The 19,543-nt window shown below is 36.9% G+C and overlaps 1 protein-coding gene across 1 annotated transcript in view; it reads right to left on the bottom strand.

Moving 5' to 3' along the window:
* Positions 1-19,543, bottom strand: part of TTN (titin) — a 244,207-nt gene that overhangs the window by 72,867 nt on the left and 151,797 nt on the right. The window contains exons 180-216 of the mRNA XM_017834916.1: positions 17,557-17,680; positions 16,430-16,696; positions 16,184-16,281; positions 15,874-16,042; positions 15,510-15,776; positions 15,087-15,353; positions 14,717-14,995; positions 14,220-14,628; positions 13,992-14,116; positions 13,631-13,897; positions 12,724-12,993; positions 12,237-12,539; positions 11,812-12,114; positions 10,688-10,875; positions 10,491-10,605; positions 9,636-9,920; positions 9,192-9,343; positions 8,908-9,055; positions 8,636-8,813; positions 8,421-8,542; positions 8,035-8,322; positions 7,645-7,941; positions 7,340-7,526; positions 6,670-6,785; positions 6,281-6,580; positions 5,743-6,042; positions 5,550-5,655; positions 4,327-4,523; positions 3,916-4,221; positions 3,547-3,825; positions 2,828-3,127; positions 2,421-2,723; positions 1,955-2,323; positions 1,555-1,857; positions 819-1,118; positions 434-730; positions 50-334 (exon numbers count right to left, since the gene is read on the bottom strand). Coding sequence (XP_017690405.1) covers positions 50-334; positions 434-730; positions 819-1,118; positions 1,555-1,857; positions 1,955-2,323; positions 2,421-2,723; positions 2,828-3,127; positions 3,547-3,825; positions 3,916-4,221; positions 4,327-4,523; positions 5,550-5,655; positions 5,743-6,042; positions 6,281-6,580; positions 6,670-6,785; positions 7,340-7,526; positions 7,645-7,941; positions 8,035-8,322; positions 8,421-8,542; positions 8,636-8,813; positions 8,908-9,055; positions 9,192-9,343; positions 9,636-9,920; positions 10,491-10,605; positions 10,688-10,875; positions 11,812-12,114; positions 12,237-12,539; positions 12,724-12,993; positions 13,631-13,897; positions 13,992-14,116; positions 14,220-14,628; positions 14,717-14,995; positions 15,087-15,353; positions 15,510-15,776; positions 15,874-16,042; positions 16,184-16,281; positions 16,430-16,696; positions 17,557-17,680 — 8,869 coding nt within the window. The remainder of the gene's footprint in view (positions 1-49; positions 335-433; positions 731-818; positions 1,119-1,554; positions 1,858-1,954; positions 2,324-2,420; positions 2,724-2,827; positions 3,128-3,546; positions 3,826-3,915; positions 4,222-4,326; positions 4,524-5,549; positions 5,656-5,742; positions 6,043-6,280; positions 6,581-6,669; positions 6,786-7,339; positions 7,527-7,644; positions 7,942-8,034; positions 8,323-8,420; positions 8,543-8,635; positions 8,814-8,907; positions 9,056-9,191; positions 9,344-9,635; positions 9,921-10,490; positions 10,606-10,687; positions 10,876-11,811; positions 12,115-12,236; positions 12,540-12,723; positions 12,994-13,630; positions 13,898-13,991; positions 14,117-14,219; positions 14,629-14,716; positions 14,996-15,086; positions 15,354-15,509; positions 15,777-15,873; positions 16,043-16,183; positions 16,282-16,429; positions 16,697-17,556; positions 17,681-19,543) is intronic.

Raw genomic sequence — 19,543 nt, 5'->3', positions numbered from 1 at the left:
TACTAACCAAAAGAAATGCTTAGTTGATTTGAGAAAATATTTTTCTTACCAAATACTTCGACTCTGGTTCCTGCAGATTTCGAACCACTGCTATTGGTAGCAGTAATTACATATCTTCCATGGTCTTTTCTCAATGCATTCTTAATGGTTAACTCAGATTTTGTGCCAACATTTTCAATAACAACTCGATCTTTGTCTAGTTCACCATCCTCCACAGTCCAAGCAATGGTGGGAGTAGGACGTCCTGTCACAATAGCAGGAATTTTAATAGTTTGCCCAGCCATGATCTGAATGCCTGCTTTGACAGAAACATCTAGCTCAACAGTGGGAGGCTCTGTGGAAGAGAGAGAAACACGTCATTAGAGGAAGGGAGGGATTCAAACCCACCTTTTAAGCAGCTGGACATTTCTTGAAAGCAATGCAATTGCAATACCTTTAGGTTCTGCAACTGTTGTGGGTTCAGTTTCACCAGGTGGTCCTTCACCAGCTGCATTGAGAGCAGTAACACGGAGTTTATAGTCTGCACCTTCTCTGACTTCTGTAACAGTGTACTGTCGAACCTTAATGGGTTTCTCTGTACAACGTGACCACTCCTTTACTCCCATCAGTTGTTTGTACACATGATAACCAGTGATATCTCCACCACCATTATACACAGGAGGTTCCCATTCTAGCTCAATAGAAGTTGCACTTGTATCAGCAACCCTTGGAATTGGTGGACCAGGTGGCACTACAAATAAATAAGTGTAAATCAAAGTTAAAGGCTATGAATACTATTTTATCACCTGTACGCTGTTAGCTTCTGCTAAGATACTTACTTATTGGGTCCTGTGCAGTTTTTGGATCTGATGGTGGACTAAATTTACCAGGGCCAGCTGCATTTTCAGCACATACTCTAAAGATATAAGTTAAACCTTCCAGTAGTCCTTCAACTTTTACTTCCAGAGCATTCACAAGGCTTCTGTTGACCCGAGCCCAATGAGTACTATTAATTTCACGTTTTTCAATCCAATATCCTATGATAGGGCTGCCATTATCTTTTGGTTCATTCCACTTAACCAGCATGCTGTTGCTGGTAACATCTTCCACATCAGGCTTATTAGGTGCATCTGGTGGAGCTGAAAAAAAAAATTGTTGTATTGTCATCATTGCTGTCTCTTCAGAGTTTATTCAAAGCTAAGAGAGAACTAAGATATAAGAAATGACTAATTTTAAGTAATTAATAGTTTTTCTGCTCTTTTTCTTAGGAACTTTGAATCCTAACAGGAATCAGTAATCAAACTGCAGTAGTTCTTTCTTTTCGTAAGAATACTCATCTATTAAACATAGAGAATGCCACTATTCAGAAGGTAAGTGTTTTAAGTGTAAAGTTTTATGACAGTGATCATCATTCTTTAATATTTTCAATAGTTCTCTTTATTTCAATGTGCAATAAATATCACATTGCTCAATTTTTTTCTGGGAAACATTCACCTAGATGAAGCTGAGTATTGTAAGAGTCTGTAGTTTTACACTGATTTTCTGAAAAAGTTGTATTTCAAAATTAAAACTTACAGAAAGGATCTTTAGCTGTCATTGGTTTGGAAACACATGGTGGCCCTGCTCCAACTCTATTTTCAGCAAATACACGGAAGAGATATTCTTTTCCTTCAATCAGTTTTGTAACATGGAATTTGCAATGCCTGAGTGTTGAACTGACAGTGACCCAGCCCATTTCAGCTTTTGTATTGTCTTTCTTTTCCAGTACATAGTTTAGGATTTCACTTCCACCATCATCAAGAGGAGGCTCCCACTTGCAGATGACAGAATTTTTCCTTATATCTTCAAATACAAAGTTGACTGGAGGCCCAGGTATATCTGTCAGTAAACCGAGAAAAATGATCAGTACTCATCATTTGCACTTCTTACCCAATACTCTGAACAACTAGGTATTTTAAGAACATTCTTTACACACCTAACACATTGACTTCACATGAGGCTTTTGCAACACCATGATCATTTTCTACTTTAATTGTAAATGTGCCATGGTCAGCTCTGATGGAGTCACGAATTGATAGTACAGACTCCCCTTCTTTATGGTTGTCAACGCTCAAACGTTCTGGCAGTGACAGCTGGAAAGGTTTCTCTTCTACAGCTTCACCCTTCTTCTTTGGTGTTGTTATTCTCTTTTTGATATCCTCTGGTCTGACAATTTCATCATTCCTCAGCCAAGTGATAGATGGGTAAGGCGACCCTGAAATATGTGCCTCAAGTATGATCTCATCACCTCTTTTCACTTCAAGGCCAGACTGTAGGTTTGCAGCAAGGAAGACTTTTGGAGCCTCTGTAATAACAGAGAATGATAAATAGAGTGTAGAATCTTCCAATATGTTTGAGGATGTATGGCAATTAATACAAACAATCAAATTATTAATTCATACCAATAGGATCCACAGCTTTAACGAAAGGAGTAATCCGAGAAGGCTCACTGATGCCAGCAGCATTCTCAGCACGAACACGAAACTGATATTCCTTTCCTTCCTCGAGGCCTTTCACTGGATAAGTTAGTAAGGGTACCAGATAGTCATTGCATCTCTCCCACCTCTCTTTGCCCTTCGCGAGCTTTTCTATTATATAGCCCATAATTTTGCTTCCACCATCAAACAGGGGTGGTTTCCATGTAAGTGTTACTGATTTTGATGTTGGATTATGGACCTCGAGGTCAACAGGTGGATCTGGAGGCTCTGTAGAAGAGTAGATCAAAAGAAGGGTGATATGATAAAAGAAAGGATGAAGATATTAGTTAAAATTCAATTTGCTAGATTATTTAATAGTAAGACAAACTTACGTTTTGGGTCTTCTGCAATGATTGGGTTTCTTAGTTCAATATAATCACCTCCTCCAATCTTATTGACAGCTTTAACACGGAAGTAATATTCACAGTTTGGGATAAGGTCTTTGACTTGCCATGAAAGTTTATTTTCACCAGACATGACTGGGATATATGTTCTACGACCTGCTTCTCTGCGTTCTAGAACATAATGCAAAATAGGAGTACCACCATCGAAGTCTGGAGGTTCCCAGGATACTTTGCAAGAATTCTTAGTTACTTCGCTTGCCTTGATGTCTTTACACTGTCCAGGTGGACCTGTTTTAAATAAGAATAAAAAATTAGTTAACTAAATAGATGGGAAACTGTATGCATATAAATATGAAATCATGTCTTTGCTTTGCAGAAAGCAGACCAAGACCACAGATGTTGACTATACACCATGTATACGAATTTGTTCCCAAAAAGAGTCAGAATTCTTAAAACATTTTTATATTTATACTATAATTATTCAAAATAATTGGGCTTTGAGCAGCCACTGAATAGTTAGAGCAACTTGCGGTAATGTTTTTTCATGGGATTTCATAACATTAATGTCTGTATGACAATCTACATGTGTCTGAATTGAAGTGATTTGTCCACCTGGCAGAAAAAATATCTTTCTAGTCCTTTCTTCTGTCAGCTGCAAGGCCCAAATGAAGATAAATATATTTCTTGGAAGGGAAGAATCTAGTTACCTATGACTTTGACATTGACTGAGCCAGTTGTTGATGCCAGTTTATTCTCCAGTGTGATAGTATAAACACCAGCATCAGCATGAACACTGTCTACGACTTCGAGCAATGCAGAGGTGTAGTCACTCTTCATTGATGTTCTGTCACCAGCTTTCAACTCTTTGCCATCTTTGTGCCATGTTATAGTTGGGGATGGAACAGCTCTGAAGGGTATAGGGATACTTAATTTCTGTCCTTTAACAACAACAATGTCACGAGTTTGTAGATCAATGGTTGGATTGCCTGTAAAAGTAAGTATAATATTACTAGAAAGTTGCCAAACACCATTTTTTTTATTATGCAGATCTGAAAAAAAAAGGAATCTATTCTTACAGTCTGGGTCTTTGGCAACAACTTTTTCTGAGATGTCTGATGGCTCACTAGCTCCAACAGCATTGACAGCTCTGACTCTTAGCACATATTCCTTGTCTGGAACCACACCTTCCTCCACTTTACATTTTAGATCTTTTATTGGACGAGAATTGATTCGCATCCATTTTTCTGTTCCTGCTTCACACATCTCAACATTATACCCAATAATAGGACTTCCACCGTTCTTCTCAGGAGGTTTCCATGCAATGCAAATGTGATTTCGTCCTGCATCTGTGACATGTAAATCTTGAGGAGGTGAAGGAGGGCCTGCAGAAATGGAAAAGTTATTGTGTCATTTTTCTCTCAGAATATCTGTTCCATACAGTACACTGCTTCTATAATCCATACACTCTATATTTTACTACTACTTACTTGTTGGATCTTCAATATGAATGAGGTCAGTTGGTTCACTGGGATGACCACAACCAGCTTCATTTTCTGCACGAACCTGGAACTGTACATCTGTACCTTCAATGACATCTGTCACTCTGAAATTGCAATCTGGACCAGCTGTCTTGCCAGCTTTTACCCAGCGAGTGGCCAGTTTTTCTTTCTTTTCAATAACATATCTGAATAAATTGGGGAAAATACTATCAGGCACTTGAAATAAGGAACACTTCAGAGTTCTTGTTCAATAAAATAGATAAAAAGAGATTAGAAGAGGTTGGACAGTGAATAGGAAAGAGAGTCATGAGTAATAGATTCAATGAACTTTTCTTCACACATTAGTCACTTAGTCCTAGTAGGTCTCAGCCCCTATTAGGGCTAACATCACTGACAAACTCAGGTCTGAAAGCCAATACCTGAACTGTGTTCTGTGTTTTAGAACTGAACTAAACTGTGTTTTCAGATTTGAGAGAGCTACAGAGGCAAAAGAACCTCCAAGCTATACTTTTATCTTTCCTAGTTTGGATCTCAGTGGTTAGTCCACTGAGAGTATTTGTAGATATTATTACTCAGCTGTCAAAATTCTGCTTAGGACAGGCTATGGCAAAGTAATGCAAATTAAGTAAATTATGTTGCTTCAGGCAGATCTCTGAACTCGTCTGTTTCTTTAACTTGAGCTTACTGTGATTGGGAAGGAGAGGAAAAATCAAAATGTAAAGAGGAAAAATCCAACTGGCATTCAAGGTGAATTTCAGAGTACAGATTCTTTAGAAACCAAATTAAAAGACAAGTTAGAAACAACCTAAAAGAGTTAAACAGTCTGTTTGAGAATTGTTATAAAGAAGAGAATGAACAGAAAAGAGGTGAGGCTTTATTTTAGCTGAGTGTATACAGTCTGAAGGAGAAACTAAGCAGAAGGAAAATGCAACAATATTACTTGATAGACGAGTCTAAGTGGCTACATAGGTAAGTCTAAGGATGTTGACACATATTCCTTGTCCATGCATATTAGGTATTTTATTTGCATAATTTCCACATTTTAAAATCAAACCCTTAACTGCTTTGACCACATGGCTTCTCTTACATCCATCTACCTCTTTTTCATATAAAATTTGTCCATTTAAAATTTAAACATTTTGAGAGAAATGTCTTAATTCATTAAAAGATTTTCATCTATAGGAACCTATACAAACTTAAAATGACCTTACCTTTGAATCGGTCTGCCACCATCATTCTTAGGTGGTTCCCACTTCAAGTCAACATGACCTTTTTTCACTTCAACTATTGTAAGGGCATATGGAGGCCCCGGGGTTGCTAAAACAGAAAAAAGACACACATTAGAAGACTAGGAATTCATTATGCATGAGCTACTGATCACTCAGTAAGCAAATCAAAACTTACTGAAAGTATCTTTAGCAAGCACTGAGTCTTCAATTTCACAGTAGTCACTCTGTCCAACGGCATTTTCAGCAGCCACACGGAACACATACAATGAGCCTTCAGTCAGCGGGCTCACTGTGTACTTGGTATCTTTCACTGTTGTATCAACTGTCTGCCAGCCTTTTCGCCTTACATCTCTTTTTTCAACGATGTAGTTGGTAATTGGGGAACCCCCATCTTTTTCTGGTACTGTCCATTTAAGATCTGCTGTGTTTTTAGTAATATTAATAACTTCAAGCCAGCGAGGTGGTGAAGGAGGATCTGCAAAATAGAAAAAGAAGGTAAACCAGGTCATTGTAATTCCCACTAAAGATCTTGGAAGCCAGGGAATACACCTAAAGTTTTAAAGCTTTGTATTTTCTGAGCTGAAGCAAGGCAAATTTTATATTTCATAAGCTTTCCAATAGTTTGGTGCCTACTGAAACAGGCAGACATGGGGCTTTTTTAATGGCAGAAACAGTCTATTTGCAGCAGGAGCACATTCCGAAACAGTACTCACAGAGCCTCTCCTTGCACAGCACGGGGTCACTGGGTTCACTGGGCTCACTCTCACCAGCCTTGTTCACAGCTCTTACACGGAATGAATATTCTTGTTTCTCCATAAGATCTTTGAGGAAATGTTCAGTTGTGGGAACTCCTTCAGCCACTCTCACCCACTCATCTGTTCCAGTCTTTAACAGCTCAATGACATAAGATTCAATCTTTGCCCCTCCATCATGTTCTGGCTTTGTCCAGTTCAGGGTCAATGACGTCTTGCCAACATCTTTCACAGTGGGCTTTCCAGGAGGCCATGGTGGATCTAGACAAGAGTTCAATATTAATTATGTGATTGAAAACAATTTTTGTTGTTGTTGCTAAATTAAACTATTAAAAGTGTGTTTATTATACCAATTGGATCTTTCACTAAGATTGGCTCTGTTTCCTTGCTTGGTTTTCCAGGTCCTGCAAGATTCTCTGCCAAGACACGGAACTTATATTTCTTCTTATTTGTAAGACCTTTAACTCTGAAAATAAAAATTAAGTTTGATTAAACCAAAGCTAGATATTAATTAATGTTTAAAACATTATTCTCTCTATTCTTCATATCATAGTTTACTTGGGAAATCTGAAAATACCTAAGTTACTGCTAATGATGTTTTATGAAATGTTGAACATTTGAAATAGGCATATTGTCAACAGTAAAATAGAGAATCACGGGACAGAAATGAGCGTTATAAGAACATCTTGCATTTTTGCATGTTCTATATTTTTTTAGTTAATAAGAGTACCAGCAGAAAAAACCCAAATTTTTTGTTTTGATACTTGAGATGGCTATATCTGCTATTTTAGAATATCTTATGAATAATCACATAGCATAGAAATTATTAAGCATAACATTTAAAAAAATAAAATACTTGATTAACTCTGGTGTAAAGACATTTTTCTTTAAAACTAATTATGAAAAAAGTATACCACCAGATGGTAGCTGAATCAAAACTTACGGAAGTTAGGAAAAAAAGAGTAAGAACAACGTAAAACTTATTTAAAAGACTACTGTTTAAATTGACTGTAGTCTTACTTGAATGTTGTATCTTTCACTGGCATTTTATTGCATTTTATCCATTTATCCTGCTCAGGATCGTATCTTTCAACCCAGTAGCCAGTTATGGGGCTGCCGCCATCTTCATCTGGTTCATTCCACGTTAAAGTGACTGAATCTTTAGTGACCTCTGTAGGTTTGAGACCTGTTGGAGGGCCTGGTGGATCTGTATAAATTAATTAATGAAAAACAAAAACAAAACAAAAAACCAAAAGCATCAGATGTGAGCTTTTTTCTCCCTATTAAAATATTGTGAAAATTTAACATTAATTTAATTAACTAACCAAATGAATATTTGGCAATGATGGGGTTACACTGTGCTGGCTCCCCGACACCATACATGTTCTCAGCACTGACTCGGAAGACATATTCTTTATGAGGAGTTAAGTTGGTAGCTCTGAATTTTGTATCCTTAATAGTTGATGACAACTTGTCCCATATTTCACTGTCTGTAGCTCTTTTCTCAAGGACATAGTTGGTAATTTTAGAACCCCCATCATCTCGTGGAGGATTCCATGTTAGAAGGCAGGATTCATTTGTGATTTCTGTTACATCAAATGCAGCTGGTGGACCAGGTTTATCTGTAGAGGATAAGATGTGAAAGTTAATCTTCTGCTTGCATACTTCAGTACATTACTAATTATTTGTATAAACAACATAGAATACATGCATACCGAGGACATTAACTTCAACAACAGCAGTAGCACGTCCACTGGAATTTACAGCTTCTATAATATAGGTTCCACTGTCACTCCTTTTGCTGTCTGTAATGGTCACTGTAGATTGATTAGGCTGGCTTTCAATGGTGATTCTGTTGTCAGGTCTCAAAATTTTGTCAGCCTTGGTCCATGTAATCCGGGGCTCAGGCTTTCCAGTTACTTTAGCTGGTAGCTCAATTTTAGTTCCAGCTTTCACAGTAAGTCCAGCAAGAAGCTTCACATCTAAGAAAATTTCTGGAGCCTCTGATTTAGGAGAGAATAAAAATGTTTATATAGAAACAATATTTCAGAGACTGGTAAAAAGAAAGCAGCTATTGTAATTCAGCAGTTGAAGTAATTACCTTTTGCATCAATGGCCTGAATATCATCAGTTGGCTTGCTTGGCCTGCTAGCTCCCATTCTGTTCAGAGCCTTAACCCGATATGCATACCACTCTCCTTCCAGGAGCTTTGTTACTTCCATTCTGTTTAAAAAAAAAAAAAAAATCAGATATTTAAAGCAATGATGATGGCATAGTTAGTTGAAAATATGTATCTACTGATGTCAATTTACTTACTTCGTTTCAATAACAGGGTCCCCACATATCTCCCACTTGTCTGTGCCACGTTGGGATTTTTCTACCAGATAACCCTTAATGCGGGCACCACCATCATATTTTGGAGGCTCCCAGGTTAGGAAGATTCCTTTTGATGTTGGATTTCTCCATTTAACGTTTTCCGGTGGGTCAGGCACCGCTATTAAAAATTAAAACATATTTTGTTTTTACATCTTATTTTGAAGAAAATCAGTAAGATTTCAGAAACAGAAAATTAGCAGCAATATGCTCACTTGCTGGTGTTGACATATTTACAGGTTCATCAATATATGCAGGTTCTCCAGGGCCACATTTATTGCATGCAGAAACTCTAAATAAATATTCTTTTCCTTGGACGAGGTCAGGTACAGTGAACTCATGGTCAACAATATGATCCATAACCTGAAGACCAGAAAGGTTCCAATGTGTTTTTAAAATTTATTTCCAAAGAGCGATTACCAATATAAGACACAAAACTCAGTAGCACATGTGGAAATAATATAGCAATAGAAATTCAAATGAGAGAGAATGAACTTACTTTGCTCCATGTTTTCCGGCTTACTTCACGTTTTTCAATTACATAGCCAGTAACTGGACTTCCACCATCATCTTCTGGAGGTTCCCATGACAACTGTACTGTAGTCTTGAGTACTTCTAAAACTTGAAGTTCTTTTGGTGCACTTGGAGGAGCTAGAAGCCATAGAAATTGCATTAATTATTTTGTAATTGGTGTTTGATAGATGATCTCTATGTAATATATCTGCCAGAAGACTTAGTCTTGTTAGTCATTCTTCCTTAAACAGTAAAACCAGAGTATTGAAAACCAGAAAAGACTTTTTTTGAGGATGGGTTTCTAGTTTTTAGTTATATTTTAATGTACTTGGTTTACTGGACATTGTGAGATTTCACATTGTTAACCTAATTAGATTTTAGCAAGAAAAATATGGAACATTATTGCTAGAATATATACATGTCCACTTACCAATGACATTAACATTAATTTCTCCTGAAACAGATGACACAGGGTTTTCTAATGCTAAGTAATAAATTCCCTTGTCTGGACGTTCACTCGGAGTAATTACAAGTTCTGCAAAGGAGGCAGTGGTCTTCATTTTTACACGATCACCCTCTTCTAAGACTTGATCACCAAAAGACCAGGTGGCAGTTGGAACAGGATAGCCAGTGATGGGAACACGGATCTTGATTGGCTCTGGAACAATAACTTCCAGCCCATCTTTAAATGCACTTAGGTCCATTGTAGGTTCAACTGGAAAAAGTGGAAAATGGATTCTATGAAATATTTTCTCTTGTTATGAATATGGGTAATGATAGCTGTGTTGAGAGGTTGATTCTGATTGTATCTCAGCTTTCAGGGTGGAGCTGCCTAGGCCTAGCTTTGGCTTATCACTGCCTACCTGTCCTGACTAAATGGCTTTTTTTTTTTTTTTAGAAATATGTGAGATGATAAGGGAGATTAGCATTACCAAGTAGGATATCTAATTTCCCTTTAATATAAGAACTATGTATTGTTTAATTTTTTTTTTTTCCCCAGAGGTCTTCTATGCCTTTCTCTCTTTCTGTTACCTCCCATCTTCCACAAAGCTTGGTCAGGAGACGAAAGGTCATGCCTTCCTCCTCAGGCAACCTAATAGGCCTCTACCTAGTAGTACAGATAATTATCCGAAGAATTCATAATGAAGGAGAAATGGCTCATAAACTCGAATGTCTAAGGTGTGACAGTTATCTGGTGAGAAATCGTCACATATTACCCACAAGATGCTCTTTAATAATGTGCCTTATCTGATTAATTGTCTTTAATAACTAGCATATGGCTTACCAAAAGTATCATCTGCAGTTAATGGCCCAATAGCCTCTGCTGGGTCAGACACACCAGCTGCATTTTCTGCTGAGACTCTGTAGTAATAACTGGATCCTTGTTTCAATCCAGTTACCTAAAAAGCACAAATAATACTTTACTAACTCATATTAAAGATGATCTATACATTTTAAGTGTTGATGAAGAGGACATCATACCTTAAAAGTAAGAGCAGGTACTAGTTTTGGGTTACAACGAATCCACTTGTCCGTTCCTTCTTCTTGCCTTTCAACAATATAGCCCAAGATTGGACTTCCTCCATCTTCAAGAGGAGGTTCCCATGTGAGCTGAACTGATGACTTAGTTTGATCTGAATGCTCAAGGTTAATGGGAGGACTTGGTCTCTCTGGAAAAAAATTGCAACAAATACATTTTTGCCACTGACAAAGAAGTATAGTTCTGCAAATCAGCTATTTGTATCTTACAGTACTGTTTCTAAAGCCTTTGCATAGCTTTTTCTCAATCAAAATTCTAAACTGAGTTGGATCCTAATGATGCCTTAAGCCCCTAATGTTTTTTTATTTTTCTAATATTTGTAAGACCTGTGATAAATAGGTTTTAAAAGCAGAAACCCCTTCCTTCTTTGTCCCTTGTCCCTTTCTCTTTCTCCAGTACCCTTGTTTATACATTCCTTAACCCTCTTACCCCATTCTATGCTCCCCATATCAATCCTGCTTCTGAATACAGCAGAGGTGTTTAGTCTTTTGTCAAGGCAAGGCCTAGACAGTTGACAGAAAAGCATATCTGGGCCTAAACCACAGAATAGGTGAGGAATTAGGTAACTATGTACCCTTTGTGCTCTGATGATGCTGAAGATGGGAGGAATGAGGGGTCCCAAAATACAGCCCAGACCCATTTCAAGGAGGTGGACCTGGGGTGGACCAGAGGAAAGGCCACAGGCTGGGCACATCTGGGATTGGATGGATAGTATTATAAAATGTAACCTCTCAGGCACGGGGCGTGCGTCCTGTAACATCTTGCCTTGGCAAATAAACCCTTTCTTATCTCACCCCTAATTAACTGCTTCTGGAGATTTTTTTCAGCACCAAAATACACCGGCAACACTAACTTCAGAGCAAAAATATTTGGAGTTCTTACTGAACCAAATGGTAACAAGGTACTTCTGATACATTTGGAGGGCAAAAATAGCCAAAATCTAACTGCACACAGTATTTGCAGCACACACATTTCTCAACTGAACTTTTGTGCACTCATGGCATAAACATCCAAAATGTCCCTGTCTCATAATGCAATCACAATCACGCATACTTTGCATACTTACCAATTGGGTCCATAATTTTTACTGCACGTGTAGCAGGACTTGGTTTGCCAACTCCAACCATGTTTTGAGCTCTTACTCTGAAGAAATATTCTTCATTTTCCACAACATCAGTCAGGAGAGCTGACAGTTCATCAGCTACTGTGGTCATAGTTGGCTCCCATCTGATGGAACCTTTGTTACGCAGTTCAATAACGTAGCCAGTTATTGGAGATCCTCCATCATACTCAGGTGGTTCCCAGCTAAGTGTGGCTCCAAACCTGTTCACATCACTAACTTCTACATTTTGAGGAGGACCAGGAACATCTGCATTTTATTTTAGGGAGAAAAAGGAAAACCAAAGTATGTGGGTTTTATCTATTGTTAGAGTTTATACTGCTTTTCTTACACTGCTGTCAAACACTGATTTTTTGATAACTTCTACTCACCAAATTTGCTCTTAGCTTCCACAGGTGTGTCTGTTTCCACTGGCTCACCAGTACCCACTCTGTTGCGTGCACTAACACGGAAGAGGTACTCAACTCCTCCTTTTTGAAGTCCAGTAACAGTGTATTCACAATTTTCAGCACGATCTGTGACCGTAATCCAGGTTTTACGCTTAATATCACGTCTTTCAACAACGTAGCCTATGATTTTACTTCCACCATCACTTTCTGGTTCTTGCCAGGCGAGACCAACTTCACCATCATAAGTTTCAGCGACTTCCAAGTTTCTAACTGGACCTGGAACATCTAGTAAAGATATGACAATATTTCAGTATTTCAGGGCATTGCATCTTTTTCTTCCCCCTCTGGCTAGAGAAGAGGAGGCCAAGAGAAGACCTCTTTACAATCTACAGCTTCTCCCTAGGGGCAAGTGGAAGGTATGATTCTATGAAATAAATTTAAGAAGGGTTTTAATAATAGAAGTACTTACCAATGACCTCTACATTGATGAATGCTTCTGCCTGCCCATGTTTGTTTCGAAGCATAACCTTGTACCTTCCCTTATCTGATTTCTTTGCTTCAAAAATTTTGAAGGTAGTGCAGTCAGTTGTTGTATCAACAGTTGTTGTGGGCAGACTTTCCCCTGCTTTTGACCATTCAGCTTCTGCTCTTGGGTAGGCATCGTATGGGACAGTCATAGTTAAAGGCTTCCCAACATCAACCACAAGATTTTGATCACCGGTCTTGATTTTGGGTGCAGCTAAGAAAGATCAATGTGACAAGTAAGCTATAAAGATGAATGTGACTTGCATATATATATATATAAAAATCATATGTTTGTGTAGTCAGCAAAGATGCTAACGTAGAGAAGTAAAAGGAGCTGTTGTGTAAATTCTAGAGGAAATCCTTCTTATACTCATTGGACAGCTCCAGAGAAAGAAATTCAGCTGGTTGATATACTGTATTGTGTTCTCCTATAAAATCAGGATAGAGAGAGTTGCTTTTTGAGCATTAATTTAATTATTTTATTGGTCAATCCTCTAAAGCAGACAAATTAGGAATTAAATGTCTTATACGACTGAAATAAGTAGGTCAAATAACTTCCATGTTTTATTAGTGACTTAATGAAAAGGTTCCGTCTTCTTTAAGCTCAAATCATGCTCTTTGGTATTGACATTGAAAAGTGACCTATATTTTCCTCAACAGTTGGACCAGCATGGTATAATAAAAAATATTTTTTGCTTGAATTATAATACATATAGTTTAACAGACTTGCGCTTTTCTCAGGCTGATTGTGTATTCATTTTAGTTCAACTCTTTAAAAGGACAAAAATCAATTTACTTAAACAGTTAATTCACTAAGATTTTATAAAAGAAACACAAAGCAAGCAACTTACCAGCTAATTCAAGCTTAGCTCTAGCTTCCTTATCTTTGGCGATAAATCTGTATTCCCCTTGGTCACGGGGCTTTATCTCGCAAACCTGCAGCCTGTGGACCTTCCCTTCACTCATCATCTGATGTTTGTCACCTTGGATGATAATCATGTTGTTTCTCAGCCACTTGACCTCCACACCATCTTTGTTCAATTCAGCCATGAAGATGACATCTGCACCAGGAACTTCATAAATATCTTGTGGTGGTCGGATAATCTCAACAGGGATTTCTGAAAGAAATGGTAATTAATTGGTGTTATTTGTTTATTGTTTCTACTATTATTAAACAAAGAAGAAATAAATCCTATTCGATTTTACAAATACCTTCAACAAAAAGTCTTGCCCTAGATCTCCTGTCATCCACTCCACAGGAATATTCACACTCATCATCTAGTCTACAGTCTTTTATGATTAATCGGTGCAGATTTCCATCCTTTTCAAACTGGTATCTTTATGGGGGAGAAAAATAAGTGGTATTTTAGCTTCCAGACCAAGCAACAAAGTAAAGCAAGCATGTTTAACACATTAACAAGCATAATAAAATGTACATACTTTTTGCCTTCTTTGATTTCTCTTCCATTTCTGTACCATTTTACACTGACTTTCTCTTTGGAAAGCTGGCATGTAAAGACAGCATCATCAAATTCAGTGACAGTCTGGTCCTGAAGATGTTCAGTGAAGTCTGCTGGTGCTTCTGTGATGAGAAGCTCTGCAACAGATTTGTCTTGTCCAGCAGTAACAGTGTATTCACCTTCATCTATAAACCCACAGTCTTTAATGATCAACGAGTGTTTGAATTTATCAATTTTGTACAAAATGCGCCTGTCGAATGCGATCTCTTCGCCGTTCTTTGTCCATTTGAGAGTTGCATTAAGGCGATTGACTTTACACCAGAATGTGACAGTTTTCTTTTCCATGGTCTCAATGTCTTCAAGGGGCTCAACAATTCTGAGATCCTCCTCTGTTATGACAAAAAAGTGAACATTTTTACATCCTCATATGAAACTGAATGTTGATGAAACAATTTTAATACAGTGCAAGAGATTTACCTAATACTGTTAAGGCAGCAGAGCTTTTGACCTGTTCACCTCTCTGGTTTGACAGTGCAATGCTGTAGGTAGCTTGATCTTTCAGCTCTGCGTCTCTGATTCTGAGAGTGTAAACTAAATCCTTCTGAACAATAATGTACTTTGCACTATCAAATATTGCCTCATCATTTTTGTACCACTTCTCTTTGGCACCTTCTTTATTAACTTCACAGTGGAAGATAACTTCTTGACACTCTTTAACTTCTTGGTCCTTAAGGGGAGTTATAATTCTGAGTTTTTCTGAAATTGAGAAAACAGAAGAAATAGAACATCATATAGTATAAGGAGTGCAACAAAACATGCACCTACATATTGATAAAATAAAGCTTACCAATCACTCCTAAGTGTGCTGCAGCTTTAGCTTCACCAACCATGACACTGTACATTCCTGTATCTCCTAGAATAGTGTCTTTAACCACAAGTGTCCTCTTCTTGCCATCTGAAATGATGTCGTACTTATCACCAGGCTCCAGGACTGTGTCACCCCTCAGCCACTGTACTTCAATGGCCTCTTTGGATACTGTACAGACAAATTCAGCTTTTTCTCCTTCAAGCACCTCAAGATTTTGTGGTCTGGTAAGAAATTCTGCTGCAAGTTCTGAAAGAAAACATTTTTGTAGAAATGTATAATTTTATTTTATTTTTACTTGTGAAGGGAATAAACAAAATTGTGTATTCTTACTGTTTTTGAAATATTTTTAATTTTATTCTTTTTTTTTTTTCCAGAAAACAAGGCCAACAAAGTAACACTTACCGTGTACAGTAAGTTTTCCTGTTGTACTTGAGCTTGGGAGCTTGCAAGTATATTTGCCAGCATCTTCTGGATGAGCATTATGTATAAGAAGAATTCTCTTTCTACCATCAGAAATGTGTTCAAATCTACCACCATCAGGTACCTCTTCATCTCCTTTAAGCCAAGTAACTTCAGCATTAGGCCTTGAAACTTCACAGATCAATTTTACAGTGTCATTTTCATTTACTTCAAGATCAGGAAGATTTTTTGTGAAAACAGCCTCCTCCTCTGCAAGAAGAATTTTGAAAGATGATTAAAGCTTGTCATAAAAAAACCCTCACATTTTTTATTTTTCACATATTAGATTGTAAAACACTGTGTTTACCTATCACTGTAAGTAGGCCTGAAGTTCGAGCTGTTTTTGCTTCACAGGAATATTCAGCTTCATCATCAAAGACACATTTATTGACAACAAGAATGTGTTCTGCACCTTTGGAAATTATATCATATTTTTTGCCTTTTCTGATTTCCATGCCATCCTTAAACCACTTCACCTGTTTCAGAACAAATTAACATGGTTATTAATAGTAACACACTTGTCATAGATTTCAGTTGTATTTTCTTTTATAACTACGTAATAGAGTTGTCTCCATTAGTTGAAGGAGTTACTGAGATTAAAAAGTATTATTATTGACCTTGACACCTGGACGAGAAATTTCACATTCAAACCGAGCAGATTGTTTTTCTTTAACCTCAAGGTCAGTTAGAGGTTTCAGGAACTCAACACGAATAGCTGTAAGAGAAAAGGAAATGTTTAGCAGAGGAAAGTCTACAGTAGAGAAAAAAAAAATTGCTGACACTGATATTATTATTAGTCATAGACACTTGTACATAGCTTTTATAGCATCTAGACATTTTGTAGAAAACTGTAAATTACTCACGTTCTACATTGAGAAAACATGATGTCTTAAAATCCTTAGCATCACAGCTATATGTTTTTGCATCGTCCAGTGTGCAGCCATGGATGATGAGTTTTCTGACCCTGCCATCAGAAATTATATCATACTTCTTTGATTTGTGAATTTCTTCTCCGTTTTTGAACCATTTAACTTTTGCGTTTTCCCTGGAAACTTCACATTCCAGTATTGCAGTGGCCTCCTCTTCAACAGTCTGGTCCTCAAGTGGTTTAGTAAATTCAACAGGGGGTTCTAAAAGAGACAGATGGATTTTTTGATAGAAAAGATATAAATGATAGCTAGTCTTCTGCTTATATAGAACAATCTCATGCTATTTACTAATTTTGCTTGACTGAATAATCAAAAAGGCTCTTGGATGTCTCTGCTGAAGGTTTTTTAAAACTTTATTTCTAGTGCACAGGCATGGTTTTGTTAATTCTGTTAATTTCCTCATTTTCAGCCTACTGTAAGATTAGAATGAATGATATCCTTATCCACGGGGTTTTTAATTACAAATCATGACAAAGCCTTACAAATCAGTTTCTTTAGCTGAACCATACCCATGTTATCTCAGTGACTCTAAAATTACACTGACCTTGGAGGATTTTTTTTTTTTTAAGTTTTTCCTTGAATTACTGGATTAGTGTGTGCCCTTTTTTTATTTCTTAATATTACACAGCTTGCAAGTGTACAAGTGGGTATACAGACAATGTTATATCCCTTGCCTGATGGTACAATTATGCTCTCATAGGTTTCTGGACATTCCAAAGAACAGAAAAAGCCACTAGGAGCCATAAAGGCCAGTATTCGTGGGTCCTCTTGAGGCCAATTGAATGTTCAAGTCTGCAATAAAGCCCTAGAAGTCCTAATGAACTGGTTCATCTTCCACATCTCATACATTTTCAGTATTTTTCCCTTTCTTCAGCTCTTCTGTGAAGCACAGAAATTTTTAACTAGGTGGCTTTTTTAATTAGGAAAGTTATCTACTCATCCAATGTCATATATATGATCCTGCTCATTTAATATATGGTGTATATTCATATCTTATTCCAGGGTGAATAATGAATGGACTATTAATACTGATTATAGTTTAACTAAAATGACTGACTTACCTTTCACAAAAAGATTTGCTTGAGTTCTGAAATCTTTTGCTGTCAGCGATACCTCTCCTGCATCTGTTAATTTGACGTCTCTCAGAACAAGTGTGTGAACTCTTCCTTCAGCACGGGTCACAACCTTAAAAAGTAAATTAAAACCCATTTGTAATTATCTACAACAAATATTTAAGAAATATTTCATGAAATAGCATTGCTATTTATTATCCCTGGAGTTTAGTTGTCCACTTTTACATGAAATTTTGATATTTTCCTCTTGGATATACTAGGTATAGCTCAATCCTCAATGCTTTGAGGATTTTGAGGCCGACTTGAGATCATGTCTATTTTGAACAGATAAAAAATAAGCAAATCTAAGGGGAAAAGTTGGTATTACTGATTGCTACATCTAAAGTAAAAACTTACAGATATAAAGAGGTTTGGCACTGCACACACACACTCTTTTGGAATGCAATTTTGACTTTACATTCTGCCTAAAAGACTAATTTTTGTGCAGAAACTACTTTGTAATCATGGTTTTGTATTGGGCTACTCCTACAAAACCATCTCTTTTCTCCAGGAGTGGACCTGGGGGTCCTGGGGAATTCAAGGACACATCCTGCACTGCAGCCATCAAGAGGACTGCTACTTATTCATGCTGTAAATTTTAACACAGCTCTTGAAGAATTCTTTTTATCTATTTTCAGAGAAATATGTGACTAGGTGGTAGATGCTGGTTTAGAAAATAAAGGTGAAAAACAAGCTACTGCTAAGGAACAAGGATAAAATAATGAGTTGCTTTTGAGAAGGCAGCCCCTTTTGTTTCAGAGTGAAGGAAGGAAGAAAGAGGCTGTCCTTCCTCCTAAATGGTCACTGTGCCCCTGAAAACTCTCTCTAGTGAGTATTCATCTGAAAGAGACTAAGATGAAGCCAAATATATATTTGACCAAGATAAACAGCAAAGATAAACAAAGAAGTCACTTCAATCAATAAAGGTTATATCTGTGCAGCTGAAAAGGTTTGAATTAGCAACAGCTAAAATGAAACTCTTCTACAATTAGATTGATTCTTGAAGAGAGTTGTAAATATGTTTCGAGTCCATTTTAAATGCGTAGAAAGTGATACATTAAGTAAATATATGGTTTACTCTCAATTTCTTCTTGATAAAATTTCAACTGAAGTCAAATGACAGTTTTGACTGTATATATAAACTGAATGAAAATCTCAAATTTTTTTGCATGTAATGATAGCTCAGAAAGATAGGACCAAAATAATGTTCTATCATACAGAATATGGAACATAAAATATTTTTCTTCCTAGGCAGTAATAACTATCAATCCTCTGTGCTGATCAATAGTTTTTCACATTTTCATTCTGAAACTCAGAAATAATTACCTTGATTTATTTCATGCCTCATCTGTTGACTTTCAACTTTGTTTGTCTGTCCTTAAATATTCTAATAGGGTACCAATCACCATGATCTGGTTTCCCCCCCTATTTTTATATTCTATTTCTTTTATGAAATAGTTTTTATTTATGCAAATTTGGTGAAGCTTAGAAAGATCTACCAAAACCTGAAAATAATATGTTAAAATTTGTATTTAAAAGGACAAAAATCTACACCAAAGCATTATTAGCAGCATTATTACAAGTTCTGAAACTTTGCTAGGTAATGTAATGCCTTGAAACTTTTCTTTGTGTGAGGTTTCCAACTTCTATTTTCATTTGCTTTATTTTCTTTAGGCCTAGTATGTAAAAAAGAAGTCTTAAACCCAGTAATAATCCTTTACATTTCTTAATGTATTTATTTATGTTTCTTTATTTATTGCCCCTACCATTAACTTTAAATATTAAATTGATTGCATTCCAGGCTGCTCAGATCTCAGAGTTAAGAGCCAGCACTTGATGAAGGGTTAAAAATAGCTAGTGAGAAGTGCTTGACAAGCAAATCTGCCCAGAGAGTTATCTGGAGAGCCAGAACAAATGCCTGAAATGGAATTTGAAT

Source organism: Lepidothrix coronata, unplaced genomic scaffold (assembly GCF_001604755.1).
Source record: "Lepidothrix coronata isolate B3197 unplaced genomic scaffold, Lepidothrix_coronata-1.0 Scaffold7, whole genome shotgun sequence".
Classification (NCBI taxonomy): Eukaryota; Metazoa; Chordata; class Aves; order Passeriformes; family Pipridae; genus Lepidothrix; species Lepidothrix coronata.
Note: the sequence above shows the minus strand (reverse complement) of the source record. Positions and strands in the feature narration are given on the sequence as shown.